The sequence below is a fragment of the Trichoplusia ni genome, chromosome 8 (assembly GCF_003590095.1).
Source record: "Trichoplusia ni isolate ovarian cell line Hi5 chromosome 8, tn1, whole genome shotgun sequence".
Classification (NCBI taxonomy): Eukaryota; Metazoa; Arthropoda; class Insecta; order Lepidoptera; family Noctuidae; genus Trichoplusia; species Trichoplusia ni.
Window position 1 is genome coordinate 9,828,626 of NC_039485.1, and position 17,574 is coordinate 9,846,199.

Here is a 17,574-nt window from a genome sequence, read left to right on the forward strand (position 1 = left end):
TAGACTAAGCTTTGAGTACAAAAAATAAATGTTGAAACAACGTTCCTATTCGAAAACAAGAGCTTGGAAACGGACGGGCTTAATGATAATTAGATAATGATAAGATAGTTATAAGAAGGCTACTATAAATTTAAACAATATATCCATACTTATTATAACATAACAAGAACATTGTCAATAGTGAAGGCTTAATGGCTTCATGCTACGGCCTTGGAAGGGTTCAGTCACCATTCTCACATTACCTTATCAAGATTTGCCAAATATATTTTTTATATCAGTCTCACAGTAATTTCGTAGGCGGACAACACGGAAGTTTTTACCACAAGACCTGACCATGGTCAAGTCACTTTAGAAAAAAACAAATTACCATGGATTTAAGATAGGTAAGTATAGATGGTAAGGCTAATATAATTCTGATAATAATAGTATCGTTAATCTTACACACAAAGCTTTTTGTGTACTACAATATTTGCATAATCATCGGTGGAGATTCTGTTACAATAAAAGTAACTTTTTGGAATTAGAATATAATTTATGCTTTAAACCTGTTAAAATATTTACCGAGCCCTGTTACCATACGATCGATATAAATAAAGATACCAGGTACCACATTTAATGATGTAGTCAATTAACAAATTTTATTTTCTAAACCACTCGACTACAACTTTATAGATGCCCATTATCTTTATTGATTGATAGATAAATAGCTTCATTTCTATTAACTTAGGCCCAATTTTTCAATCGTCAGATAACTTATCCGAGGGATAAATATGGCCGTTTGACATATTTTCTATACAAAAGCTGTCAAAACATCAAACTTAATTCGTCGAATAAAAGTTATCAGGCGATTGAAAAATCGGCCCTTAGTGGTACTAAAGTAGAGGGGCTGACTTTTTCCACACTCCATCAGAAAAAAGGAAATTTTCATTATAAATTACACTGAATGTGTCAAAAACAACAGTACATAAAAGGCTCACCCAAATCAGTGTAAAGCCTTTTAATTATATATGCTAATGACGTCATTAAGAAATCCATAGATAGTATTTGTAAACATAAGTTTAGATTAATAAAATAACCATTTGTCTTACTTAAACAGACTACTGTCAATGTCGTGGCCAATGGCGGCCAAGTGTCAGATTTTGTAACGAATAGCGATAATTATGTAATTTATAGGACTAAGGTTTTTCTGTAACTAATTTTGTAAGTAGACAGTTTAAATATATATTATTACATGTGTATTGCATGATCACTTAATTTTAGTTTATGTACTAAGGTTAATAAATGTACAACCAGATTTAATATAAAATAGTTGCAGTACCCACTTAAATTGCGTTTTAATATGTTGAAGTGAATTGTCGTTTTTGAATAAATAAAGCTACAAGCTCATTAAGTTTTTTTTTTTTTGATAATTCTTGAATGTGAATCATATTTTTAAAAGATAAGTAGGCTAACATTGGCCTCAATAAACACATTAAACTATAGTTCGAACTTATTAAACCTTACGACAGGTTAACGACACCATGATTAACGAGCCCCGTCACGTCAAAGAACATCACAACCTCTTGCGTAGGAAGCTTTACAACGGAAAGTTCCCGAACTTTAGCTAAAGTTATACCTACATAGTTAAGCGGAACCGGCCGACAATTAACATAGACAAAAAGACGAATAAAAACAAAACTAGACGGTTTTTTTATTACGGCATAATTTTAGTACTTTGGGAAGTTGTTTTTTAAGTATGTGTTATTAGTTTATAACTATGTTATAATCTGCATTGCATTAATGTAAATAAATGATTTTCAGAAATGTTGAATGTGTGCTAATTTTATTAATACCCGCGTTCTTAAATTATAGAGACGGAAATGTTATAGTCACGATGCATCGATCACAAAAACAATAAATTTACAAGAAATACAACCATATCAACAGACTTATTTATTATAAATTAAACCTTATTCTAATAAGCATAGCCTTTCTTTTCCTCTCTCTTTAACCCGAGATATCCCAAGACACACCAAAGCACAGTAATTAGTAGGAAACCTAAAGAGTCTTGGAGGATGAAGTCACCAGCATACCCATTCTCCATTAGCACTGCTGCGCCATCCTTGACGCATGTTGATGTTTCATTTAAAGGGCAATCTGGAAAGGAAGGTCTAAACTTTAATAACGGCATGGGACTGATGGTTATAGTATTGACCTCGAATTAAGATAAGTTAGATAATTTTATGAACAAGTTTTTTTTTTGTATCTCGGATGTGAGGACACAAGGTAGAGGAGATAAAAAAGGTTAAGATTAGATTTAAATGTCTCTACGTGATGCGAGGTAAAATTATTTGTTCATTTGAGATAAAAATATTTTTGGAGTGACTGTCGTTTTAAGAAGTAAGCATGAAAGCTTGAAATAGGACAAATGTTTTTTGTTATAGCAAGGCGTAAAAAAAATACCTAAAATCTAACTTCGCAAAAAGACCTAAGTTTTTCAATACAATACACAAATAACTTGTACTTCATTGAACATTGTATCTAGAAGGCAAATCGTCCAAAGTTTTGGATGGCAATAAAATTATTAAGTAAATTCCGAGTAGAAAATTGATTTGTAGCCATAGCGCCTTAATTGATGTCTTAAAATAATTTACGACTGGCCTTGTAGGTTGTTATAAACAATTTGTGTTAAATTCATAGTCAAAATATATTATTCACATTCAAAAAATTAATAGCGGCCCTTCGGCGTGCGTTTAAAGGTTTTTGATGTTCAACGGTATTCGTTTGCTTTTACCGGTGCTATACGAGTAGGTATCTTCATCATTAATCTTATAGTTTCTTGGAACTTTTGGTAGGCATAGAATTATGTAATCATTATACGAATTCCTTCGTTCGGAAGTGAAATAAAATGAGTCTTGTGAAGTTCTGAGAACCTATTCGTATAATTTTATAACTTATAAGCTCCTGTCAAAGTCCATTTTAAGGTTTTTTGGAGCATCCTGTGCCATGTTATCAATGCGAATGTTAGTTTGACTTTTAAGCTGCTTATGGTGTCCAGTCAAAATGGCTAAACTTATTGTAGATAATATTGTACAGAATTATATTTTAGCGGTAATTGGTAGAAATATTTAATACCTAAACATACAAAAACATGCTACGTATTACGTGACTGTTGAACTAGCACAACTGCACAACTTTTTAACAAAATACTCTTCTCATACCTATATGTTCAATCTGCCTCCAATAAATATTGCTGACCGCATCCATAGCGTAGAAGAAATGCGAGATATATTTGACCGGGTACATCCAGGTTGGAAGCGATGATATCCTCAGGAAGGCACCTGACATGAGGAACAAAGGCAGGTCGATGCACGGCATCACATCACCCATTATACCTGTGGATGTGAAGAGGGCTGCCATGCCAAGGCCTAAGGGAATAGAAAAAGTCACAGATAAATGATTTGATACTCTTTGTGACACTAAGGGGTTGGCCAATTCAAACGAAGGTTGTAGTAAGTATGTAGAGAAGAGAGTAGCGAAGTTTTAAATCTAAAGTAATTTATAAAATATGTATACAAACGATAAAAAACATCGTGAGTTAAAAGTGCTCGGTAATTTGAACGTAATTTATGGGGAACGAGGCGCCGCGCAATGCCTCCGGGCTGCACAACACCTTGCACAGACACTGGATTGCCCCATAGATTGGGAAGATTGGAGATTTAAGTGTTTCTAATGTATATTCCTTCCGCAGGTCTGCTGGTTGACCTTTCCATAAGTAATACGCCGAATCTATATGTTGTGTTCCACTATTGTCTATAGACATAAATTGTTAAATAAATGTTTAAGTTTAGGCGAATCAAATCGAGGAGGGATAAAATGTCGTTTCTAGAATTGAATTCGTAAGCTTGGAAATTGTTACTGCAAGAAAAAAAACTTACCATAGGCCACCGATGGTATGGCTCCAAGAATCAAAGTGGCGCAGAATTGAAGTGCAGTCAGAACATGGTTAGGAAGTTCAACTGCTAATGTCGAGACCGATACCAAAGCGATAGGCCATATTATGCAGCGAGGAATCTGAACGAGAGCAATCAGGAGATAAAGTACGATTTTTGGATCGATCAGGTTTAATGAATATCGCAGTGTTAATCGATAATATATGGATTTTTATACAAAGCTTTAGTGGTACCTACCTAATGCTTAGGTGTTGCGTAGCTAGGCCAATCCAACTATGCTAGCAGTTATCACGGAAAATTGATGGGCAACAGAACAATAACATCATTCAAAAATATAATAGTTGAAGGCACTTACAAAACTCAAAAACCTAGACACAAAATAAGCCGAACACTTATACATCCCGACTTCTCTTTTAAACAAGGTGATTTCATATTCGAAGGCGTAGAGGGCGCTATACGACACTCCGAAGGCGACCTCGCTGGTGATTAGCCAGAGGAAGCCTCTGATGTCCTGGACGCCATTCTGAGTTGTTCCTGAGGCTCCCACGTATGATACTGTCAGGACCAGCGATGTTATTATCTGGAGTTAAAGATTTCGAAAAGGCTTGAGTTCTTGTGTAAGGAATTTATTGTAGTCTTCTTGGAATGGTAATTGTATTTAAATCTTTCAGTGTTTGCAAGTGCTTATTTCAGTTACATGTAGACTATACAGAGGCAGGGTTATATTGATTTCGAAAATTCAATTTCGGTTACACAAAATTAGGTCCTGCCTGAATATTTATAGGTATATGCATAGCCTCTTTCTTGCTGCAAAGATTCGTGCAAAAGCTATTTGACAATAAGCTCAACTGCCGTGTATGATAATGATAAAAAGTATTAATTGATATTTCGCCTCTCACTACAGCATTTTAAACGTAATGTTTACTCAATCTTCTTACCACAGATACAAACAACTGTATGAGATGATTCCTGGCATTTCTCTTCAGCGATAAAGATTGTCTCCATAGCAATAGATATACTTGCTTGAACCAATTGCGTTGCACGCTGAAAAAACATTTCATCTGAATAAACATTTGGTAATGAGCTCATCATTCGGTTGAAACCTGTGCCCGATGAGAAAATACGACAGACTTTAATAATTTAATATCTAGATTAATTTAATATAAATTGAATGAACTGACTTTTATGTATTTTACGTTTTTATCAAGCAGTAGAAAAGTGGACACAAAAAAATTAAAAAATAATAGTCGTAATTTTCAATCCCAAAATATTTTTTGTCAACCAATTAAAAGCTCCATATTTTTGGAACTGGCTCAGTAATCTTTTAAATCTATTACATACTTACGTTTTATTGTAGCTGGATACCGGATCGGGCCGGATCGGACCAGTTCCGTCAACCTCCAACCGGTTTTCGGAAATTTCCACAAGTTTTTGGATATTGGTGTTCGATTTAGATACCGCTCTTATGTAAAACTCTGCTGGGTTGTAATTTGTTGGGCAGTTTAGACCTATGCTGTGGACAAAAAAAATATTGAAACGATTAGCGACTTCCTGTAAGCATTACGGGATGGTGTCAGTTGTATGGCAACTGGTCTTAATTTATAGAGTTGAACTATATACTTAGATAGCTATACTCAAAATTACTTCACATTTCATGCGCAGATCCCCACATGTGGGCACGATGGGCATACCCTTGGGGGCAAACACTTTCACATTCGACAAGATCGATAGTTTATTTGTATTACTAAACGGTATGCATTTCCATTCCTAAGGCCAAAGTCAAATTAATTAAAAAAATTCACAGAAAAAAGGAAATAAATTTACAAATTAATGTTGTTCACCCTCTTATTCATGAGCATGTTCGCAATCTAATCTGTACTTGGCCGATTTTCGGGTGGCATATCCTTTTTATAGTAGTTTGCTAGGTCTTTTCGGGTTCTCGACAGAAGGAGGGATAACCGCCTTCTCCAGATCTAATAAAGTCTTGAAAAGAGGAAAAAAGTAATAGATATTCGAAATTTTCTATACAGCGTGTCTCATCCATGATTGGTGTCACCAAATCAATTTTTTTTATGATCAATTTACCTTGGATCGTAGATCGTATAAAAGATAAGAATCTCATTTTATGTATGTCTTCCCACTTGATCTAATGTAACATCAACGCAACCACTTACTATGCAATTCTGAATAAATAATGAAACTATAAAAATTGTAATGACATTTACAAATCACAATATAGACTGGTATCGTAAATCAAATGGATTTAACGATGCGTGACGGTTCAACAGAGGCAGAAAACCACGTTTAGATCATTTTGAATGAAATTTGATATGTAGGAAGTATCAAGAATTCGCATATTGATGGTCAATGAACAATAAAAGCATGAACTGATTTAATTTCTGTGAACGTCCAAGGATAAAATAAAACTGGATAAAAAAAATGGGCGGTACCTTGTTGATAAGGCAAACAGAAGTTAATTCATATATAACGGGAGCTACGCTGACGAGAATATAAAAAAAACCTGGTACTACTAATAATATTGAACTAATATTATTCCTGCCGGGGCAGCAGGGTTGTCCGAAAGGGTTACCGTGGCTCTGATATACGAAATGTAGAGGAAGGAATATGGGTGGGTTTTAGTCAGTATCAGTCAGTCAGTGGGCACCCGCCCCCTCGAGGGAGGGAACGGGTAGTGTCAGACTTTTAATTCTAACCGCCGGGTAACGTCAACAGCGTTTTGTTGCGGACACGTGGAAACGCATTGCTACACGTGCAAGTCTGACACTCCCTACCGCTCAACCCAAAGTGGAAGGAGTCATTTGATGATTTGAGAGAAAGAATATTATTGCATATGAGGAAGTGGGATAGCACACAATAGACGTAGAAAGGTATCTCTTTTCCACGCCAGTAATAATATTAATTTTAGAAGTGGTACCAGACCCTCAGTCCTGTAGCATTTCATATTTCATCATTGTTTGAGCGCTTACAATTGAGCATCTAACTTTGAAGAATTCAATTGAAATTACAACATATGTTATATCTAGCTATCTAAGGTTGATATAACATTTGTTACGATCTCTTAGTTAAATTATTCGCGAAAATTATGAGCTTTAAAAACAAGTTATGTCCAATGACTAAACCTGAGCCTTGTGAGTTAAAAAAGTTTGACAAAGCAAAAAAGAGCGGCGAATTTTTTAACGACATAATTTTTTATAACGTAAACCAGTCATTTGAATTCTAAAACGGCTACTACCTAATAATATTTATCATATAAATGAAATCAGAATTATTTAAGCGAATAACTAATTTTTAATAAGTTGCCCAAGTATGTATCAGCCCACAAGGTTTGATCCATAATAAATACATATATAAAATAATGATATTGGACATAAATACTATTTAAAATGTATGTGTATTAGAAAAATAAACTTTAAAATTTTGGAATGTAATTGTGTAAATAACTGCGTATAACCAAAACTATAAAATTTATAAGACACATTTTTTTATTTAAAATGTAATCCCGCATATTAAGTGACATTCGAGGTTATAATTTAATAATCGATTTGCTTAATGAAGTTACGTCAGAGGTCATTTAAACTCTGACACCACACGATAAAATAAAGTTTGGTACTAATAAAAAAATTGCTCATTAATATAAAAGTAATTTTATTTCGTCCACGGTGTCTAGGAGAGGAAGACACCGGCCAGTTAAGTCTTATAGTACACATGCGCAAGCGCAAACACAGGTGTTCAATATTAAAATTATGAAAAATACGTTACATTACTTTCTATATCCCTGTTTTATGGATATATAATATATGTTGTATATGCTATTTGTAATATTATACTCAAAAAGGTTAATAATGTGTACATGACTTTAGCGCCATCTATGTACACGGAAGACAAATTATGTATGACACTCTAAAGTTTCAACTCTGACTTGAATAAAGTGATGATTCATTCTTCGTTTTGGAAAAAAAAACAATTTCTAATTAAATATTAATAACAAACTCATAAATAATAAATAATAATATATTTAACTCTAAGAACCGGCGAATTATAAGGCAAAAGCTATTCGATTAGAAACGGAAAGTTTTCAAACTTGAGCTTTATATTCAACATAATTTATGTGCCATGTAATAACGCTATTCTATCAAATATGAATAAACACCGACATAAAAATATAATCCCAATCTTCAAACTGACCCTACATTCGAATGAAATCACAATCATTTTATGGAAACGCTAATAAATTTTATAGTTATTATCGGATCAAATGGCTTTATATAAACTGACAAACGTGTTTTCGTATTCACCAACCGTTTAAAACTTACCGTGACAGATCAGTTTTATATTTTACTAGCTGTGCCTGCGGGCCCGCTCGCTACATATCAAAAGTGATTCCTCGGGAAGATAAAATGATAAAACTATCATATTATGAGTTAATCCTGGTTATACATAAATAAACTATGTACCAAGATTCGCCTAAATCCGCTCACGTTTTTGCGGGACAGAGCAAACGTCCGTACACCGTACATCCATGCACACAAACTTTTGCGGCTATAATATAAGTAGGATTTGATAGGTTTGGCCTTTGCCAATGAGTAAGCTACAGCTAAAAACGGTTTTCTATATTCATATGAGTTGATATGAGTTCTGCTATTAATAAAATTCGTTACGCAGACTTGCCAAAAATTTAAATTTAGATCGGCGCGTTTTTAAGAGGTGTGTAAGTTTAAGTGTATGTATACCCATATTTGGATCGTTGTTTGTATATTTTTATAATTTTAATTTATTTAATTATTATTATGGTTGCTGTTAATAGTTTTGTTGATCATTTGACTTTTCAGATTTTCCCACCGATTTTGAGTCATCGATTTTTTTTATAAATTTTATTTTAATTTCGAACAGATTTTTATACAGATTAAATATTTAATTGATGCTTAAATCTTGATAAACAATAACGTCAAAGGCGTGGGAACCTAAGCTTGTTTAACGTTATATTAGATAAGCTTAGATAATGTTTATCCGATTTTATAACTAGCTAATAAATGCCAACTGTTAAGCGAATTTAATTAGAAAACTTTCCGCTACATTATTAAATCCAATAGATAAGCAATGCTCTGTTTGTGAATATAGAAACGTACTTAAGTCTATTCTTATGACTTAAGTATTAAAGTGTTCTATTTAACCTTTGACTGCGGCGAGGAAGTCTTTATTAACCGACGCGAGACACAAAAGGGCCTGGGTCTTAAATAGAAATCGATAATCTAGATTAAAAACCAATTCTGAAAGCCGCTCAGAATTCGGATCATACCTTAAACATTACAACAACTACTTACCTACTTATAAAGATTTTACCAGTCTTTTTTGTCTCGCAAATATAAAGCTGTAAAATTATACTTATACACTAATTAATAAATATACCAACCTTTGAAAAGTATCCATACACTCATCCTTAGCTCCATGGAAGAGCAATCTTCCTTCAGCCATCAGCAGCACAGTGTTGAACTCCTTGAACAGGTCGCATGAGGGTTGATGCACGGAACAGATCACCACCCTGCCGGCTGCTGACAGCTTTTTCAACACTCCGATGACCAGGAGAGCATTGTAACTGTCCAGCCCAGTTGTAGGCTCATCGCAGATCAGGATTTGTGGGTTTGAGAGTAGCTGAGGAAGATGACGAGGGTGACGAGGGTACTTTTAATTTTAAATATTTTTTAGGGTCAGATTCGCCCGAGACAAATTTAACAGCGGGCAAATTCGGTACACCAAAATTGAGTAATGCACTATTCGCCCAAATACTGTTATGTCAAAAAAAAAATAGTTTCTGCCCCTAAAAAATGTTAGCCTTGTTTTAGGTTCGCCTGATTTGGGCGAATCGACTACTAACCCATGACGAGAAGGTCAGAAGCTTTATGACAATTGGGATGACGACAAGGGGGTAAAAGAATAAAAATATGTTAAGTACATAATTAAAAATATTCTATTACATAATTACGCACTTTTGACATGATCTGGACAATTTAAACTATTTATTAAAATAAATTGTTAAAAAAGGTAGAGAACTTTGTCACGAAACGACTAATTAAAATTTATACCCAGGTGGCACACCTAAATTCCATTCTTAGCCGTCATCCCAATATTAGGTGAAATGTAAAACTATTGAGTCACAAGCAAGACGTTCATATTAAAATAATTAAAAACGTTAACTCTGAAGACAAGACAAGTCTTTGTTTATTTTTTAGTGAAAAGTTGTCAGAATTGACTGCGTCGCGTAGGTTAGTGTATTTATTTGGGTAAGTGAATGATTGACGGAGCTAATGTCTCCCAGGAGCCGTGAGTATGTACACGCACTATTAAAAATTATTCATGTCAAAAAACATGTTCTGACTGATTGTCCTCAATTCAAAATCTACGGTAGGTACTAATGCGGCTCAATGCTTACCGTAGTAGCCAGTGACAGTAGCCGTTTCTCTCCTCCTGACAGCGCACCTATAGGAGTATCTTTATGGACCCTCAGCTGGAACTCCTCCATCAAACTGTCCAACATGGTGCGATTCCTCAGGTCTCTACAGCTGCCCAGTTTAATTTCTGTCTGGAAATTATAGTTTAATTTTATTTCTCTTTTGTGTTAATTTTAACTAACTTACTTAGTTTTTGTTTAAAGCTCAATTTTTCAAAACTTTGCTACCTACGTTATATCTATTTTTTTTTTTGGATACCGTGGTCTCCTGTAGTAAATTGTATTTTTACGTCTTACATATGTACCTACGGTCTTTGTTGAAAGCTCTTAAATAAATAAATACTAAATGCAATAAAAGTCATTTTCATTCAATTAGCAGACCAGACATCTTAATGTTTTATCACTTCCTAAATAACCTCTTCATCATCTGCTAATAGGTTTTGAAACCCAAATAGCAAATAATATAAACGTCAAATGCACAGGAAACGCCAAAAATGTAAAAAAATATTAACATAAGCCGAGTCGTAACTATATAATGTAGGATGCACTTGATTGGAAATAAAAAATTGTCCGTTTAGTAAGCACTAGATGTTCACCGTGGCTTTGTCTGCTTGTTTTGCTATTAGCTTTAATAATAATTTTGAATGAAAAAGTGAGCCAAATCTGTCAGCTACCAAATAAACAAACACTTTTCAGTGGATACTAATCTGACTAAGGTCGCAACATGGCGGAGTAAGAACGCATACACACCTACGCACCAGGACCCTGTCATGGTGCCATCCCTGGGCTTACAGCCACTTCTCAAAGTAAGTTTATTACGCTTATAGAAGCAGGGCAGCGCACTCTATGACGAAGAGCAACGTCTCGCTTCCACATCTACTATGTTTTTCCACCCATCTGTTGGCTCCCATTGTGTGGTGACCTTTGCCCAATAGTCAGGAGGTCATTTGACACCTCACTCTTCTATTTTAACAATATTAGACTAAATCATGCCTCATAATACTCATACTCATAACAGACTGCAAGCACAAGTTCTATTAAAATTATGTTGTTTTTCTCTCCACAAACAAACAACTCTTCCGCCTTCATTCGTATAGATTGTTAAATTAATCCTAAACTTGACATTTACACTGTCCAACAAATAAACTCTTTTATTACACCTAGACATGTTTATCTTTATCTTTTCGCGCCAAATTATTGAGAGATATGTAAATAAACATACTACCTTGATTTTTTAATAGATAGACAATGGCGTGGGAACCTAATGCTTTTGATATCTAAGTCGCGAATTTGTGATAGTAATCTATTCTCGAAATTTAAATGTCAAAGTGATGACAACTAATTTTCGCATTATCGTTATCGAGAATCGAGACGGCATTTGATTTGATAGTTATAAACGGCGGTGTAGTAGATTAGTTTTATCTAAATTTTGATGTTGGAGGAACGATTGGAGCTTTTCTCAGGTAACTTATACTAAATTATATTTTATCTTTAGAATGTTGTTTAGTTTTGCATGTTGTTTACATATTTCAATTTATTGTTGATCACGAGGTAATCGGGTATATCTGATTTTTTTGGAGCCCGACTGGGGCTTACATGCCAGCTACTTCCTTATGCCAAAGTAAAGTATTATTTGTAGGGTAAGTTTATGAGAAACGGACGCTAGCTGCTCGGTTACGTAAATTGTTGAATTTTTGAATGACTCTCTTACTCATTCGACTGATTCTTAGATCACATAAATGCTTGTCTATCGTAGGTATCGAACCGGCTAATCGTCGCGAGCAGTGAGTTTGCCGTGGTGACACACACCTCTCAACTATCCCTTCAGTCATTTGTCTTATAAAAAGTCGTAATTCAAATCTCATTACCAGTCAACTATTTGATTGGTTACAAAAAAAAACTATGCTATCGAATAATAAAACCATAAGTGTAGGTACCAGAATACCCCACAACAGCTATAAAAAGAGGGTAAAAACATGCCCTAAATTCTTGACATTCAAACGCAACCAGGAACTAATAAAACCAAACTGACCATAAACACCAAATGTTCTATGACGCTCAGTCCATCCATGAACACCTCGTGTTGCGGTACTATTTCCACCGCTCCTTGGCAGTCCTTGACATTTCTGCTGCCCAGGGTAACTGATCCCTCTGATGGCAGGGTACATTTCCCTGCTAGAGAAACCAGGAACGTCGTTTTTCCTGCTCCACTGGAAAGAGACGAAAATTATAGATATCTTTTTACCTAGACTGTGTCTTAAAGAAATATTAATGATTTTTTTTTGTGAGATAATTGTTTGTTATTTTTTTATCTTTTGTATGATCATTAGGAAGATTGATACGTAGAGAGACTAATATTTATAGTTTCTTAGCATATCAGAATATTTTTAAACATCCAGTTTTGTTATCAACAACATCAGTGATAAAGATTTGATACATTTTTTCAATCACTATTAATAATGTTTTTCATATAATTCGCATATTTTGTTATTTAAATATACCTCAATGACGTTTAGATAACGCCATTATAGGTCCTTAATAGGTTATTAATGCGAAATAAAAATAGGCAACAGATAAAAAACCTGTAAAAGATAACTACAATGATATAAATGTACTTTCCGTGTTTTTTGACATTTTAAACTTTTAAATTTAAGAGATAAAAGATAAGATAGTTCTTTGACTCTCAGTTAGACTATAAAATAGATACATATTTAACTTTTCGTATAATTTAAAGATTACTTACCTCGGTCCAATAATAGCTGCGAATTCGTTTCGTCGTAAACATCCTGAAACTGATTTAAACATTTCATATTAAGACCAGTTAAGTAGGCACCTTGAAAGAAAAAATACAATTTTTATTCGTCATCTCTAAATTTCCACATACTAATTTTGTTCAGCTGGTTTTGATGAGACTTTGGTGATTTTTTTTAAATTTTAAATTGACAGCATTTTCTTTTTATGTCTTACTTGTTTTCGTTTTTTACATTTTAAATTTTAAATTTCCATTGTATCTAGTACCTACATAGTTAACTTCAATATTGAATTTACTTACCATTATTGAGTATTACAGTTTTACACTTGGTCGGTTTTCTTCTCCACCAAGATTTTTCTTCGGGTGTCCAAACCTTCAGATTCTTTATTCTTATCACAACATCATTGTCTATTTTATCATACTGAAAATATATTAATTACTTTCAGTCGTATTAAAGGTATAACTAATCATTTAATTGTGTCGTCATCGGAAATAATGCTAAGTGGACACCTATATTAAGTTATTAAACAACAATTACTTATAAAATAAAAAACATTTTCCACTATGGACACATAAACTACTAGCGTATTTTTGAAACTTAGAAACTTGAACAAGAGCAAAACTAAATTCTCAACCTTTATGACAATTAAATAAGAAAGTCTTTCTCAGACCACTGAATTTAAAATTACATAACACAAATTAACACGCACATATTAACAACAAAAACACAAAACAGAACAGACATACCGTATCCAGCTCCATTTAAACAATAATATTAACAACACAATTTATTTAATAACACGACTAACAACATTATAACGTAACCTCACAAATTATAACAACAATTAAGAACGAATGAAGCCAGATGGCCCACAAGAGTAAATACAGCAATCATTGCACAAATAGATAAAACTTTGATAAAAGTAAGTTATGCGTCTATTTGTAGAGATGTCATATGTCCTCCAACAAAGACTTTTGCATATAAACATGTTGCATATTATACATGTCTGCGTAAGAAAGATAAATTAGCTGCGAACATCCCTAGACAACATAATTTGCAGTAAATATACATATAGGTCTTTTATACATCGTATTATGTCTTATCTTTTAAAGAGATTGGCGCATGAATAAATGAGAGTATTATGAATCAGATTGCACGTTTCACATCTGTGATTAGTTATATTCTATGATAAATAGTTAAAATTTATTTGAAACTCTTGACTATTTTTTGAAATAAGGTAAAGTGTATTCACCTTTAGACAGTTGGGGACACAAAAATGAACCAATGTTAAGTTTTTTTTTTCTGAATTGAACTCATCAAGATTGTTCGCTGCGACAGATACAGATTTTATTAACATTTAGATTAATAAAACTAAATGTGTGTGTTCATTAAAATAACATCTTTACAAAGCAAAAAAATGTATTTTATCCCGGGAAAGAGACAGAAAACTGACAAGAAAACCAGACCAGGCCTTTTATCTACTTTTTGGCTTAATGTTTCAAGAATCGCAACCAAAAATAACCCAACACTTATTATATAGGTACCAAAAAAGAATGTAATAGTTTTGTTGAGCACGGCAGCCGAAAATATGGGACGTTGTATGGGTGTCAACGAATGTTGACAACCCATAAGCTGACGTAAATTCCAAGGCAACAATGACATTCCTTCAGGTCTTTTACTATCTTTAAGTACCAAACCATTGTGTTCTAAAACAACAGGTACCCTAGCAGCAATAGGAGCACGACGAATAATAAAATTAACATTTGCATTTCTTTCATTGTATCGACGAAGATGAGATGTAACATTTGGTACACCGAAACATATTGAATCTGTTTTGTGTCGAGTATGAACTTAATGTAAAGATTGGTATCAAAGACAAGAAGCGTACTTTACTTTTTCATAATTTAAGCTTAGATTTCAGCGTAGGAATTCTACCTATTTTAAGTTCCTAAAATGAAAATGCATTATATACTATTTTAAAACAGTAAAATATTTAAATAATATTTCATAGTTGTACGATTTTTTCGTCCCGAAGTGTACGAAAAGGTAAATGTAATGTGTTAATCCCCCTGTTACGTGGAAGACATCTCGTCACACGTTATCTAAAAGAGCAAACATGCTGCATTTATTGTTTTCTACTGTTTTACCAGAGATAGTAGATATATTTAAGTTTGCCAGATTCTGATCGTGTTCTTTTTTTGTCTTACGTTATGTGCCGGTATTCATACAACCGTTTTGATTATAAAAACATCTTCTGTTCTATAAAATGCGCCAAGAAATAGTTCTATTTTTCAAAAACTAAAATACCTACCTAACTGTCGTCTTTATATTACGAGACCCATTTTTTTTTAAGAAAAGATGAACTATTTCCTTACCTGAAAAGACATTCCATAGTAATGTGTTACATAACTTTTTAGAAAATATCCCCAATAAGCATTATCCTACACGTACACCATACTCATATATTCAAATCTTCAAATTATAAACCGGAAGGTGTCAACTTTTTTACTGACTTTACCTCAGGCTAATCTCCCAACGCTGACCAAATACAAACCCATTTAACACTGTTCCGGAAGCCGATTGAATCTTATCATTAATCTAAAGCTTACAACCTGTTGTGTTCACCTTCTTAACACAAACATAATTATTCATCGCCTACTGCAGTGTCAGACGAAATTAATTGTATAGTCATTTGTCAAATCTGTCAAATACACAGCCTCTAAAATAGAATCTACGTACCATCAACAAAAAAAGTTGCCTTGTGTAGGTAGGGGAAGGTGGGGTAAGACGGGGACCTTAAGGTATTTCATAAATAAAACCCATCTTTTTTAATTGCACAACGTAGGAATTTTTATTAATTAAATAATCAGTCTTTCTTCTTTTAATAACAATCAGTCAAAACAAAAAAAAATAAGTTCTTCTCATAAAAATATAAACTTTTAAAAAATAACTGAATCACCCCATCTTACCCCACCTATAGGGTAAGATGGGGTATACCCCTGGGGTAAGATGGGGTATAGACTATTTAAGCGCCGTCATCTTCACAAACCGGGCAGATATGTTCAGCTTCGTCATCGCTGTCTTCCACTCCTGCACAGACACAATGCGCTCACTTGCCTCAAGTACGATAAGTGATACAAGTATGATAATCGGAATACAAGCCGCGACAGTATAGACATTCTGTATCTTCTTCTTCTGTGCCTTTTCGCTTTTTCGGTTTTTCAAGTTCTCTTTATTGTTATTTTTGTCATTTACTTTTTGTTTGTTACATGTGGTTTTAGTTTCTACCTATTTTAGTTTTCCTCTCATTCTTTTTTATATAGAAAAGCAGTAATAATAGCTGCTTTTCCCCTTCTTCGAACTTGTCTTGGTCTTTTTTCGGCGAATCGCGAATAAGGCATTAACTTTTTCGGGCTAACCAGATGGAATGCATCATTATCTATATAATCATTTACTGTTGCCTGCTTGAGACATGAGGTTGAAGCAGTTGGTGGAGGTGGAGAGTTTGCTAAATGATTTACGGCGGTGTAGCCATTTAAGCATCAGGAAATGACAACATTACTGTTTTTGGAACTGTACTATAAAAAAATAGTTAATGTTGAATGCAATCTCAATACAAACTGAATAACAACTCAGCGGATAAGATCGGGTACCTACCCCGTCTTGCCCCACATAAGTGTCCCATCTTTCCCAAACTGGACTTAAAAGTTGTATTGAATTTTTAGAGGTTATAAATCAAAAGAAACCGGCATGAATTAATGAGTTTACAATAGTAAAATAAATACAAATTAACAAAAAAAATATGTCACACATTATGTTTATCATACATTATAACAGTCATGCACTTTATATGCTTCAATAATTAGATAAAACCACTTCAAATTTTAAAAATGTACTTACCATGAAGAATCGTGCGCTCCTTCGAACAAACTTTTTGCGACTCTAACAAGTACTGATAAATACGACTAGATGGCGTCAAAATAACTTTTCAATTAATACTGTATTATATATTTTTGGAGGGTCCCCATCTTACCTCGCTACCCCGTCTTACCCCACCTTCCCATACATCCCGATGATTTAAACAGGTTTTAACCTACTAATGATAGTCTTTTCTGTTCTGATGGCATAGGTACAACCACGCTTAACAGTTATTATATTGCAGCCCTGGAAAGATACGCCAAGCTACAATTTGCGTTATGATTTCACAACTGTTATGATTAGACATGGGGGCATGGTGTCTTCTTAACAATTAAAACAAACGTCTAAAGCTAGTATGTACTTCCGCTGATTTGTATGACCATGTAACATTAACATCAGAACTCTTGCACGTAAGTGACGTGAGTGGCTCTAGGTGTCTACTATAAATAAAGAAGAAATAGAGCACTTTAAGACATCAAACTAAAACACATGAAAAGCACTTGCA

General features: G+C 33.9%; 1 protein-coding gene across 1 annotated transcript; it reads right to left on the reverse strand.

Annotated features, from left to right (window-relative positions):
* Window positions 1-1,917: 1,917 nt before the first annotated feature.
* Window positions 1,918-14,123, reverse strand: LOC113496583 (protein white-like). Its single transcript, XM_026875852.1, has 12 exons — window positions 13,898-14,123; window positions 13,451-13,571; window positions 13,142-13,190; window positions 12,431-12,608; window positions 10,381-10,530; window positions 9,364-9,602; window positions 5,278-5,445; window positions 4,871-4,976; window positions 4,288-4,512; window positions 3,918-4,053; window positions 3,201-3,407; window positions 1,918-2,136 (listed from the first exon to the last, which is right to left on the reverse strand). Exons 1-12 carry the CDS (start codon window positions 13,910-13,912, stop codon window positions 1,955-1,957), a joined length of 1,776 nt encoding a protein of 591 aa, XP_026731653.1. The 5' UTR covers window positions 13,913-14,123; the 3' UTR covers window positions 1,918-1,954.
* Between the last annotated feature and the right edge of the window lie 3,451 nt (window positions 14,124-17,574).

Coding starts and splice junctions, on each gene's coding strand:
- LOC113496583 (XM_026875852.1), bottom strand. Junction 13,191..13,450: donor AACTGTAATACTCAATAATG/GTAAGTAAATTC, acceptor TGTTTAAATCAG/TTTCAGGATGTTTACGACGA. Junction 9,603..10,380: donor TACTGTCACTGGCTACTACG/GTAAGCATTGAG, acceptor CATCTTCCTCAG/CTACTCTCAAACCCACAAAT.